This window comes from Chinchilla lanigera, unplaced genomic scaffold (genome assembly GCF_000276665.1).
Source record: "Chinchilla lanigera isolate Chin_1 unplaced genomic scaffold, ChiLan1.0 scaffold00008, whole genome shotgun sequence".
NCBI classification, from domain to species: Eukaryota; Metazoa; Chordata; class Mammalia; order Rodentia; family Chinchillidae; genus Chinchilla; species Chinchilla lanigera.
The window spans coordinates 5,296,382-5,308,961 of NW_004955409.1; the positions used below are offsets into that span (position 1 = coordinate 5,296,382).

At 42.7% G+C, this 12,580-nt stretch overlaps 1 protein-coding gene across 1 annotated transcript in view; it reads left to right on the plus strand.

Annotated features, from left to right (window-relative positions):
- The window catches only part of Fbn1 (fibrillin 1), a gene marked incomplete at its 5' end in the record, with an annotated part of 220,945 nt that overhangs the window by 14,779 nt on the left and 193,586 nt on the right, over nucleotides 1-12,580 (plus strand). Inside the window, 2 exon segments of the mRNA XM_005376698.2 lie at nucleotides 9,441-9,523; nucleotides 11,324-11,422. Of these exon segments, the coding sequence (XP_005376755.1) occupies nucleotides 9,441-9,523; nucleotides 11,324-11,422 (182 nt within the window).

The window sequence follows — 12,580 nt, forward strand, 5'->3', positions numbered from 1 at the left end:
AAAAAAAATAAAGTCAACGTATCAGTATATATCTCTAAAAGATAAGACTTCTTCAGAAAATATAAAACAATGCCATTGTCATCCTCAGTGCTAACATTAATCTTGTAATATCATCATCATACATTCTTCCAGTACTTAAACATCCCCAATGAGGTCAGAGATTTTATGTATTTGTTTTGACAGTTCATTCAAATCAGAAACAAAATAGAGACCATATTTTTTAACTGGTTGATATAATTTTTGCATATTTAAAAGTTCTAGATGCTGCCTCTGTCATTTTCTTCCTTGCAATTTATTTGTTGAAGAAATCGGTCACGTCTGTAGCAGGCACTTCTTACAATGCCAGTCGGCAAACTGCCCATTATCATTTGGTGACAGTATGTCCACAGTCTGCGAGGACAGCATTTCTGCGGTGTGGGGCTGGTGACCTTCCCGGGCTCCTGGATTTGTTATGAGTTGCTGGCTAGAGCTAGAAGCTCGATCCAGCTCGGAGTCAACTTTCTGTCCAGAAGCCTTGGTAAGTTGTATGTGTCCTTTCATTAGCCAGCATATTTATAATCGCTGGTCTCTCTTTCTGTGACGTTAGCTGCTGTCGGTGATCACTGCCTAACCAAGTTACTAGGGGCAGAATCGGGACGTTCTGTTTATTTATTCATACTGTGAAGTTTTTCCTTGAACTTGAGTGCTGTGTTCACAGCCGGAGATGTCTGCAGTGGGCTACTGGGCCTGCTCTTCTGGCCCGTGACGTTGAGGAAAAAACCATGACATCTGCCAGTAAAGATCGGCCTTTCTGCTGGTCAGTTTTGGATGATTCACACAAAATGTGCCTCAAACTCAAGGGGGCAGGGAGGAAAGGAAATAATTTTGCAAGGACCCATAACTACCTTCTCCACATGATCTCTCATGCAAGTCAAGATGGAAACACTTCAGTGTGTTGTTTTTATTTTGAAATAAGGAGCTTTAAGCAAGGGTGTTATGAAAAGTGGGTAGGATGAACTTTTAATGTTCAGAAAGAAATCTGTGCACCCTCATGTCAGCATTGCTTTCTCAGGAATGCTCATTTGATTTAAGAACTAGGCCCGAGTGTAGCTTTAGTGATTCCAAATGAAAGGTGCCAAGACTCACTGGTCTCCCCAGCTCCCCTTGTGAGTTTTGGGGCCCAAGAGATGCTCAGGCCTGATGCGTTTCTGCCTCCTGGTAGAAAACTTCCAAGTCAGCTAGCAGGTGTTTAGAGCTGGGGTTTAGTTTTTGTCCCTGGGTGCTGCTACAAAGAGCTGGAAGTCCTCTAGACTGGGAGGTGGGATGGATGCTGTGCTCGTTGTATAGACACCGCCGTCTCCATTCTGGGCACTGTCACTATCCCAGGTCTGAGCTGGCGCCTAGCACCCATTCTGCCTGACACACAGACACTATCACCCCCTCCCTTGAGGTGGGAAGGTGTCAAGAGAGAGCACTCACTTGGGCGGGGAGGAAACTCTCAGCTTGGATTGAGGAGAAGCTGCTCAGCCGTGGGACTGAGTAGGATCACCGCGTTCTCTGTGCATGGAACAGCATCCCTGAAGCCCCTGGATTAAGTCCCAGAGGTGTGAAACTGGAGAGTTTGAAAGATCATCTGGGTCAGCCTGGCCTTTGTGCGGCTCGTTGTCTTCCTGAGCCATGTGAAGTACTTGCCAACAGACAAGACACACCCGTGGCCAAGGGTCTGTTCCAAGGATCAGTGCCAGCTCTGAGTAGGCTTTGAACCATTTGCATTTGGAGTCTTTGTATTGTTTCCCACCCACTCACTGCGGAGACACTGAGTATGTTAGGAGCTGAAGGATCTTCTTGTTGAGAGCAGGGCAGGACACTCTCCTTGCAGGAGCTATCTCAGAAACAAAGTTCTTTCTACAGGAGGGCACGGAGTGAGGGTTTCTACAGCGCATTTCCTGCACCTTACCTTTTCCCTGATATACTTTGTAAGAGTTTAGCTTTTTTTTTTTTGGTGGACCTAGTGGAACAGAACCAGACTGCGAAAAAAAGGTTGTGCAAATAGTTTCTTAAAAAAAAAAAACTAAAAAAGAGAACACATTTTGTTTTGGGTGTTTATGGGACTATCTTCTAATCTCTAATCTCAAAAAGGTCTGTAGCACTAACTTTAGAATGTTTTAGTCACAAATTGTTTTTTTAAATTCATGGTTTAGGACATATTTCCATTAGATAATATCTGAAAAAATTATTTCATTTCTCTGATTTTCAGTTTCCCTATGTAAAAATGAGCACAGTAGTACATTCAGGAACAGTTCATAGTATTATTTTGTAAATTGTGAAGAATCTAAAAATTGCTATTGTTTTATTTTACAGTGTGACCGCATGTGGACTAGATAAATAATTGTAATCAATTATCAATTAGATAACTGTTGTAATCAATTCCTTCAAATTTAAAATATTTCTATTAAAATTACCCCAATATCTATATGTAAATGCTTACAACTTTGCTCCAGTTGTAAAATAAAATTAAACAAAAAAACACTTGCAGGGTTTTAGACTCTAAATATTATGAGGTGCTAAATTTAGTGAATATGAACAGCCACATTTTAAAAAGTCTAACTCTGACTCATTAGAAACCTACAGTTTATCAATGCTTTGTTTTTTTACTTTTTTGTTCCTTAGTAACAGTGTTCTCCCTGTTCGGATGAAAGAGTTTGGTAGGGAAATGTCTTCAAAGATCTGTTGCTTGCTGACTGCTATGAAGTAAAGTTGAGCTACAGGATGTTTCTGAGTGGTGCATTTGTAACATGGAAGAATTTCATTCTTGGGCCTGGGGATTTAGCTCAGCGGCACAGCGCCTGCCTGGCAAGCGCAAGGTCGTGAATTTGATTCCCCTGGTACCGGAAGAAAAAAAACAAACAAACAAGAATTTCATTCTCATACCCGATGTGTTCCACTTATGGGTATCTTTTGTGCTTGATTTTTAAATTTTAATTTTCTAAAATAAAAAAATGCAGATGAAATATGTTAATTTTTTAAATTAGTAATTGTCTTTTAAATTTATTTTAATTTCCTATAAACATATTTACCTTTCAGGCGAATTAAATAGTCACTACGCTAACAGAATTCTTGCTCCCTTAGGTTGTTTTAGGTGGAAGTCCCTTTGAAACCCTAAACCTTTATTTACCTCTGAAGCTTCAGATACTCTGTTGGGTATTGAGCTTGTAAACTTAAAGTTCACAAGATAAAGAAAACATCACCCTAATTTCCTTTAATGGCTGAAAATATTATAGGAAGCAACTAGAGGAGAATCATTGTGTGACTTCAATAATAAAATTGTCAACATTCTGGCATGAGAGAAAAAAGTTTAAAAAAATCACATGCCTAGTTTACTTATGCAGAGCAACTGTGACAATTTGTAGGAAACATGGAAAAGAATAAAGTGAATACAATCTATGAAAACAGGGTACTATTTAAAAATACCTTTACAGAACCCCAGAGAAAATATGCCACAAAGCTAAAGAAGATTTATGCTGGTAAAGACTTGGGGTTGTGAAAAACAGCAACCGACCAAAGAAGTGCAGTGGTGGGGAAAAAGATGATAGCATTGGCCATTGCTCTTTGGTAGGGTCATAATGTGGGGCTGGGGATTTAGCTCAGCGGCACAACGCCTGCCTGACAAGAGTGATGTCGTGAGTTTGATTCCCGGTACCAGGAAAAAAAAAAAAAAAGAAAGGGTCATAATGCGCCATTTTGAGTTGAATGATCTTGTTCTAGGGGTGGGGAGGGTGCTGGCTGCCCCTCCGGATGGTGTGGGGTTGCTGGAGACCAGGGATCCCATTTTGCAGGTCACTGGGACCCTGACTGTAGGTTGCTAGCATGGAATGTTTTCCATAAGACAGCATTTCAGTTGTGGTCAGGGTCCCAGCCAGCCAGCCTTGTTGGCTGATAATATGGCTTGGGCCACTGCTCTTTGACCATCTTGGGGACCAGACCCCCTCCCAGCAGCGCTGTTTCTGTTGGCAAGGCCATTCTGCTATCTGAATACCTCCACGTGGAAAAGAAGCTTTAGAGCCTCCCTGTTTGTCAGTCAGGTGCTGCTAATATTCAGAACTGAAGTATGAAATCGCCTTGCATGCCCAGTTCTTGAAGGACCCCCTCATTCCTCTGAGCCTTCCTGGGGCTGCCACAACATTCAGAAGGTACCATCTCCCTGGACAGAGCTCTTGTTTGAGAATTCTGGGGAGTGCTGAAAATCATGCTTGCAACTCTCCTGTCTTCTATAGGCAATAACCAGAGGAAGGGGACAGGGAACTTTGGGACACGCCCCTCCTGTCACTCTCAGCTCAGACTCTGGAGCACCTCTCGTTTGTCTGTTTTGTATTTTCAGTTATTTTCATAATTTCGCCTACCCTTTGGAAAAGTCCCATGTGGCTTTGGCTTGCATAAGTGGAGCAAATATGCCAAGGAAACTGTCACAGTTTCCTTGAACTCCTTGGTAAAGGCAGAGTCACTGGCACCATATATTTTCATGATGTCACTGGTCAAATCTCAGATGTTCAAGAAATACAAACTTGAGATGTGTTCGTTTTTCTCTTTTGGGGCAACCATTGCTTATCCCTAGAGGCTTTAACAGTAGTTCCAACTAATGAACAAATACACTTCTGTCTGTAGATTTAATGGGAGCCACCTTTACATAACCAGCCAGTGATGCTAACAGGCCAGAGACCATCCACTGCCCAGAAAGCAGATCCAGGGCAAAGTCAGAAAGAGAGTTGACTGATTGCCATCAAAACTCTTGGGGGGCTCTTGGGTGGCATTGTCTGAACAGACAGTGGTCTTCTTGGAGGTGTTTACTCCTGAGCACCAGAGGTGTGTAGTGTGCAGAGAAATCAGGACTTGCTGCACACAAAGATGTTCTTACAGCATCTGTGCTCCTGGTCTCATGGTTCAGTGTCTCATTTCCTGTTAGCGTGTACCCCATGGCTTTCTGAGCTTTAAATTCTTCCTCCCCTCCCCCAAAGAAAAACACACACACATGCACGCATTCTAGTCACCTATTAAAGATCCCAATGGGGTTGAAATTGGCTGTCCGTGTGAAGTGACCCCCACACTTGGGGAATTACCTCTGTGGCTTCCTGATTCCCCAGTTTTCTAGTGTGTATAGGGTACCAATGTGTATGTCCATTATTGTAAGTGTGACACCCCTGTCACCATTGATGAGCCAATGCTGATGCACAGTTATTAAGTCCATTCTGGTTTCCTGCTTTCTTAGTTTTTGCCCAGTGAGTATTCAGGATCCCACTCAGGAAACCAACTTACAAAAAGGACGGCACCCTTGGGAGAGGAATCAGAGAGGCTGTCTTGCAGAGGAGAGACCAGGGTGTACAGTGGGTTCTGCCTAAGAACGTGGGCCCTGCAGGCGGGATCCAGAGACCCTGATTGTTTGCGAGATGTGGCTAGACGGTGCTGCATGGAGAAAGGCTTTAGGGAGACCATGGGGGCTCCTAGTTCGCGTCTGAATTATGCAGAGATGCAGCTTGGAGGCCTGCTCATCCCCGGGGGATGGTGTTGGCTTGTTTCGGAGCCCAAAGGGACTGGTAAGAGAAGTCACAGGTGAAGACTTCGCTATTAAACAAGTGTAACCCAAGGTCAGGTGGAAGGTGAACATAGTTCTCCTTTCCTCCCTGGACTGTTAGAGTACAGTAACAACCAGTTCATGCTTTGTCTTAGGTCTATTGATGGACATTTTTTTTTTTTTTTTTTTTTTTTTTTTAGATTACTGATTATCACCACAAATGCTGTGGGGCAAAATACCATCTTGACCTCGAAAGATGTCTTTGCCCTAACATAGTGGTTAAGGAAATGGAGTCTGGAGTCAGGCTTTCTGAGTCTGAATCCCTGTTATGTGTTTATTCCCAGCTAGGGGGCTGTGGCTAGTTAGTGTAGCCTTCCTAAGCTGAAGTTTTCCTAGCATGGAAGGTGGTAACAATGGATGTTGCCGCCAGGCGTTGCTGGGTGGATGAAATAGTAGATTTTTGGTTTTTTTTGAGACAGGATCTCACTATGTAGTGCAGGCTGGCTTTGAAGTCACTTTTGTAGCCCAGGCTGTCCTTGAACGCAAGGCAATCCTCCTGCCTCGGCCTCCTGAGTGCTGGGATTACAGATGTACACCACCACACCCAGATAAAGTAGTCTATTTTGAGCATTTTAGCAGAAAGTTCGTTTCCCTTTGAATTTCAATTTTCTTTAATTTGCTTCCTCTGTCTTTTTAGAGGGGAGTAGGGTGATGGAGATGGCTGATGCAGAGAAAAGAAAGAGAAAGTGGTATGAACAGTACACTTTCATTTGACCAAAAAACAGTGACTTTATTAAAAAATTGTCTTTGTAAATGCCGTTTGTAGAGAAATCTTAGAATAAAATGTTTTATAATAGAAATAATCCATTAGAATTTGCATATTTTACTGCTTTCCAGCTTAAATAAGATGTTTATTTATTTCTAGAATACAGCTTATTTTTCTTTTTTTCTATGTAAGTAGAAGTGCCACCCCTCTTCTACTAGTTCTGCTGATTTACCGTTCTCAAGACCAATATCAGCATGAGAGATGCTGTGCATCTTGCTGATACTTTTCTTTGAGCCACATGATGTAATAATATTTAATGCTCCTGAAGAACGAACGACAAGGAGAGAAAAACAATCATTGTCATGTGATGTTGTGGTTTGAAACCATTCAAGTTCAATACTGTATTACTCATTATAAAGAATACATGTAGAAAACAAAGGAGCAGGTCACAAACTACATCACAATTTGAAATAATAGAGCACTTTAGGAAATGTGGGAAAATGAAAATGTGGTACCCTAATGAAAGGGAGCTATGAATGAGGGCATCCTCTTCAAAAGCTCGTGCTTTAAAGGGAGTGTTGCTTTAAATAAAAGAGAATGATCAAAGTATAAGAGCACACATTAAAAAGGTGAGTAGCTTTCCTAGGTCCTCATCTCTTACAGCAAGGAGTTGTGACCATTTCTACTTTTAACTCTTCTCATGTCTGTCTGCCTGGCATCATCTACAACATTTGTACCTCTCTGTCTAGACTTCAGCAGTTCCGTTTGGTTCTTGCTCTGTGAGACAAGACCTTAGCACATTAAGCGATCCATCACCTTTTCTCTTTCTTCTCCTTCTTCTGTTATTAATAATTTTAGAATTCCTTTTGTTTATTTGTTATTTTAAGACAATACTGAATATAGTTAAACCTCTGTTTCTTGGTCCAATGGCCTTACTGTCCTCCACATCTTTTCTCCCGTCCTGTTTCCCAGTGTAAACCATAGCTTTGACACTGTGATGGTTTGGAGATTGGACATTTTTAGGGGGTGACCATTGTTGATGGTAAGCTTTTCCATGTTTTGATGGAGTCTAAACATTTGAAAATGATGAAGAATGTTCATAGAACTGTGATTTTTCAAAGGTCTCAGGAAATGTTTGTAATATCTTGCTTTAAGGGACTGAAATGACTGATTCTGGTCCCTTTTGCCTTAGGCTTTTCACCCTGTTATATGTGTTATTACTCCATATATTCCATCATTTTTGTCAGATAATATGACTTGGTTTTTGTTTGAAGAGCAGTTACTCCAACCACAGGGCACCTTGCACAGTCTCAGGGGTCCTGTGAAGTGATTCCAGATTCGGTTTGGGGTTGGGTTTCTTCCAGGGGAACTGTTGAAATGGGCTGTTGGTGGGAAGCTTTGAGGCAGTTGACTTTGGCTTGGGCTGTCCTTTCAAATGGAGAGAACGTTTATGAAGTTTGGAAGATCAGGGTGTCCTCCCACCCACCGCACCTAGCCCCTGACCCTGCCACCTCCTCTCACTTCCCTTTCTGAGATTCTGAGTTTGTCCAGGAAGTTCTGGACCCTGAAATTTGGGACACTGCTTTGTCGTAGGAGGGAGAAAGCATTGAGAGCTCTTAACTGAGAATTCTTCATAATAAAATCTTTGTCTCTACCTGAATCCTGTAGAGTTCTTGGGCTGAGTCAGAAGATGTGTTGGTATTTAGGTCAGAAGATGGTTGTATCATGATGATAATGCTGCATGAGGTTGTCGTTACCCTTTTGACACACAACCTATTCTCTCCCATTATTCCATCTGATGGATACACACACATGATGTACACAAGGCAAAAATGTTGCCATCCTAGTGTGTGCAGAAAATAAAGCAAGTCTCAGAGAGACCCTGAAGTCATGTTGTGCACACGTTAAACCTCTACCTAGTCATCTCCTCTTTAGCTTTGGGGAAGCCCCCAGCTGTTGAGTATGGAGTTAGGGTCCTTTCTCTATCGCTGTGCCCCATATTTCTTCCTAACTCTCCTCTGACCTCAGCCTCCTTTAGTCAACCTCAAATGAACCTTGAGGGTTGCAGAGAGTTCTTGGTTCTCTGGGGCTGTAAGAATAGCGTCAGGCAAAGTCCTGCATGGGTTTGAGGAGAGTTCAGAGGAATTGTTTCCTGTGGTCCCACATGGAGAGAGAACGTGGGAATGCACCCCAACTGAGAAGTACCTTTTAGCTATGCAGCTGTAGTTTAAAGGCTTGTGGCTGTGGAACTACAGTGTTTATACTAAGGAGCCTTGGAATATTTTCTGGTTTGTGACATTGATTGCAAAACGGTTGACCTTTCTTAATGGCTCCAGAACTTCAGCGACTAGCACCAATGTTTAGGCTCAAGGACACAGGACAGTGAAATGAATGGTTTCCTTTGGGCCTCTGTATGCTCCTTCTGTCTCAGTCTCCAGAGTAGGAGCAGCTAAATCTTTACCTGAAATTGCCCCCTGAGATCGTTAAATATAGATCATCTGGATTCTGAATGGAGGCTTCGCTCCAGGACATGTAATGAACTGTCTGTAAAAAGATTGACACTGATTTTATTTTCGTGTGACTGCTGATATCAACTGCAATTCCAAACTTTAGCTGAAGAAATATTTACAGATATTGGAGTTTACTTCTTCTGACGGATGTTAAAGTTGGCATTCCTGTAATTTTGGAGTAAGGAAGAATGTGGTAACATTTTAGAGGTGAGCTGGGCCACAGTATAAAAAAAATAGAATTTTTCCAAAGAGGAGATATTTAAGCCTTTAACGTGCAACAGATCTTAGTATGACCTTTATTACCAGATTGGCAGAAAGCTTGTTGTTTGAATTAGGCTTACGGCGCCTTAAATTTTTACATCTGTGCATTGCAATAGAATGTACTATATTTTGCATCTGTAGGTTTTATTTTCCTGATCAGAATGCACTGATGATATTAGTATTTCTATGGATGTCTTTGTTTAAATTATCCCAAATTACTAACCTAGTGATTTTCCTTCTCTTTGTTTGCCAGGGTTCATTCTGCTTTATAACTTATAGATATTTTTCATCTTTCATTTTATCATATCCCTTTTTCTTTGAAAACAAAACAGTATGGAATTCTGTGTTTTTGTTTCAGACCCAATGTCTGCGGATCACATTTTAGTGCTTACTGTTGTCCTGGATGGAAAACCTTACCTGGTGGAAATCAGTGTATTGTCCGTAAGTAAACTGGCAACTTGTCATTCTGTGCATTCTTTTCGTTTGTTTTGGCTGCATGACAGTCCTCAGAATGGCCTTTGGAACTGCACACTGTTCATATGTGTGTAGCAGGGCCTTCCAGTCCTATGGCTTCCCTGCTTCTTCTGAATCCAGGTTGGGAAAGAGATTAGCTTCATCAAAGCCTTGCCATATTCTAATTCAGTGACTTCCTTTGCAATGCTTCTGAGGTGCAGAGAACAGAGTCACGGTTCTGTGCCGTTTGCTTATGCTGTACCTCTCTGCATAGACTGTGTCATCACTTGCATGACATTTTGAGAGAAAAGGTATCATGGGTGATTTCCTTGCTGCAGTTTCTAACTTTGCTGGCTACAGCAGGTCACAGGCGTCCCCAAACCAAGTACACGGAATTTGGGCGATGAAGACCCAAAGCTGAACCAACTCTTGTGGGGAAGGGCTAGAGGAGAACTTTGGTGCCATCTGAGATTCCTAATTTCTGCTGTGTGTCAGACCTCCAAATTCTCATCAGATCCCCCAGTTGTGAAGTGACAGGTCAGGCGTGGGAACCGGGAGCTATTTAGTGGAGGCACCACGTCACAGAACTTGGGGTGCCTGCCCTCTGTGACTTTTGTAGACATCATATCTGTGAAACGGGTTTCAGTTTCCGAAAAGCTCAGCTAATGGAGACATTTGGAGCAGAATGGGCATTAAGGAATCATCCTGTCCACCTGCTCGCTTGACCCTCAGCGTGGTCTAGGGAGAAGACTAGGTTATTCCAGCAGTGTTTGCTTGCTGACCTGAAAATGTCAATCCATTCCCAATTCCCAATTTTGACCAAAAGCACCTTACTCGTTTCTACACCGTGGCTCATTTTAAGATCACCAAGAGGCAGATTTAATGCTAGTTGGAGTTTTCTTAATGAGCTTGATAACGAACACCTCTCCCAGTGTTCTGAAGAATTGTTGCAAGAAGTGTTACCTTCAGATACTGAAATAAATGTTTAGAGGCCTTTTTGACAGCTCCTTTCATAACGTTTTCCAGTCTCTGTCCCCGGCTCTGTTGATGTTTTAATGTGCATCCTGTCCGGTGCGTTACTTCAGCTCTGTGCTGCCAGTTTGCCTCTGACCCAGTGCTGTAAAAGTTCGAGGAAAAGAATGCCAGTCATTAGAAAGAGTGGCGGCCAGATCTCATCTGCTGATAAGTAGAAATCATTTGTCATTTAAACTTACCCTTCCGGCCACCAGCGGGACATTCGGTGCCAGCAAGTATTAGTCTCTGGGTGGCACAGACATGTTAAGCTTTTTCTGCCAGCTGAATGGCTTTCTGATTGTAGAATCAGAACCAGGACGGCAGCCTCCACATTCTCCTCCTAGGCTGCAGTTGTAACTCAGAGCGGGACAGAAATTAAATAAAAATGTCTCCCAAGACCCTTGCTGCAAATCTTGAATCCGTAATCAGGAAGTCAATATGTAAGCATAGAAATCTGTCCGGACGCCAGATTTTTATGTGTTCATTTTGTTTGCCCATCATAGCCTGTCCCGGGCTTTTGATAGGTTAATTAAGTGCTGTTGAACAAGCTAAGGGAAGTTGCGAGCCACTGATTTGGTAGGGAGTTCCCGAGTTTAGGGCTGGAATGCTTGTCCCCCAGAGTCGGTCTGCACTGGGGGCTTCAGGTCACGGAGTCACCGTGGCAAAGTGAGTGAGGAGGTAGGCTGACAGCCCAGGTCTCTCTGGAGGACTGCATTCCTGTAGCCAACCGTGCGCGGGCTCTGTGTGCTGACAGACCTCTGCTTTCATCCACAGCCATTTGCCGGCATTCTTGCGGGGACGGATTCTGTTCGAGGCCAAATATGTGCACTTGTCCATCGGGTCAGATAGCTCCTTCCTGTGGCTCCAGATCCAGTGAGTCTAACGTGTCATTATATATAATATTATTTTATGTGGTTATGCCCTATTTTCTCCTAAATTTGCTTTTGGCTTTTCGCTTTGCCTGCAGTACATTTTTTCACTAGAACATCTGCCTCGTCTGCTCTGCCCAAAATCCTTGGAAAGGCTTCGCTCTAGCTGGTCTCCCGTTTCCCTTCTTCCGTCTTTATGGGAAAATTACGTACAGGGCATAGCGAGTTGGAATCATATAAAGATTATGGCTGTCTGTGTAGGTTATCACCTTAGTCATTTTTATATCTCCAACATAAACACCATAAAAAGGTGCTCAATAAAATGATTATTTAATGAACATTTTTGGCTCAGAAAATACTAGGCATTTTTCCTTGTGGTACTGAAATATGAATCTGATTAAAAACTTACTTAAAACTCGAGACCCCTGCTTTGGCAAGAAGAAAATGAAAGGAGTCATGATGGCAGTTTCTGGGAATGATTTATCATGAAGCACAGAGTTTCCCTTTGAGAACTTTGCCACTTTGTTCTGTGATCATTATTTTATGATACCAGGAAAAGCCGCAGTTTATTCTAGAGAGCCATTGCTTTCTTGCTCTGTTTTTTTTCCCTGTAAGTCTGGTGTCCACAGTAGTGAGTTCGGGAAGTGTGGGAACTGTGAAGGATGTGAGTCATTATAAATTGCTTAGAAAGCTGAAGTTCTTGTCGGTATAAACAGCCCCTCAATACCCTGGCCTTCGCCAAGGCAAAAGAGGTAAGTTCCTTTTTCATTCCCAGTTTCTTTTGAGAAAAATGCTCTCCCATTCACAGTGCTCTTGACAAGGTTTGAGAACCATGTTAGTATATTCTGTTCTGTCTTTGCAGGCAGAGCACGTCAAGATCGGTTATATGTTAAGGGTCCTAACATTGATGTGGTTCTCATCAGCTGATAGACAGGACAGGGGAGTTCTTCAGCATAGCAGACCCTCTGAGTATCCGCTCACCGCCCTTGGTAGACATGGGGGACTCTTTCTGAGACTCTTGGAAGATTTTTCTGGCCGGGGATCAGGCCAGGTCTCTGTATAGGGCAAGCTAGGGGTGCTGGAGGGTTAGCAGCATGACTGGACCCGGAAGTAAGGTTTAAGCAAGGCCAGGTGGAGAGTTTTTGGGTGAGTGCCCCAATTC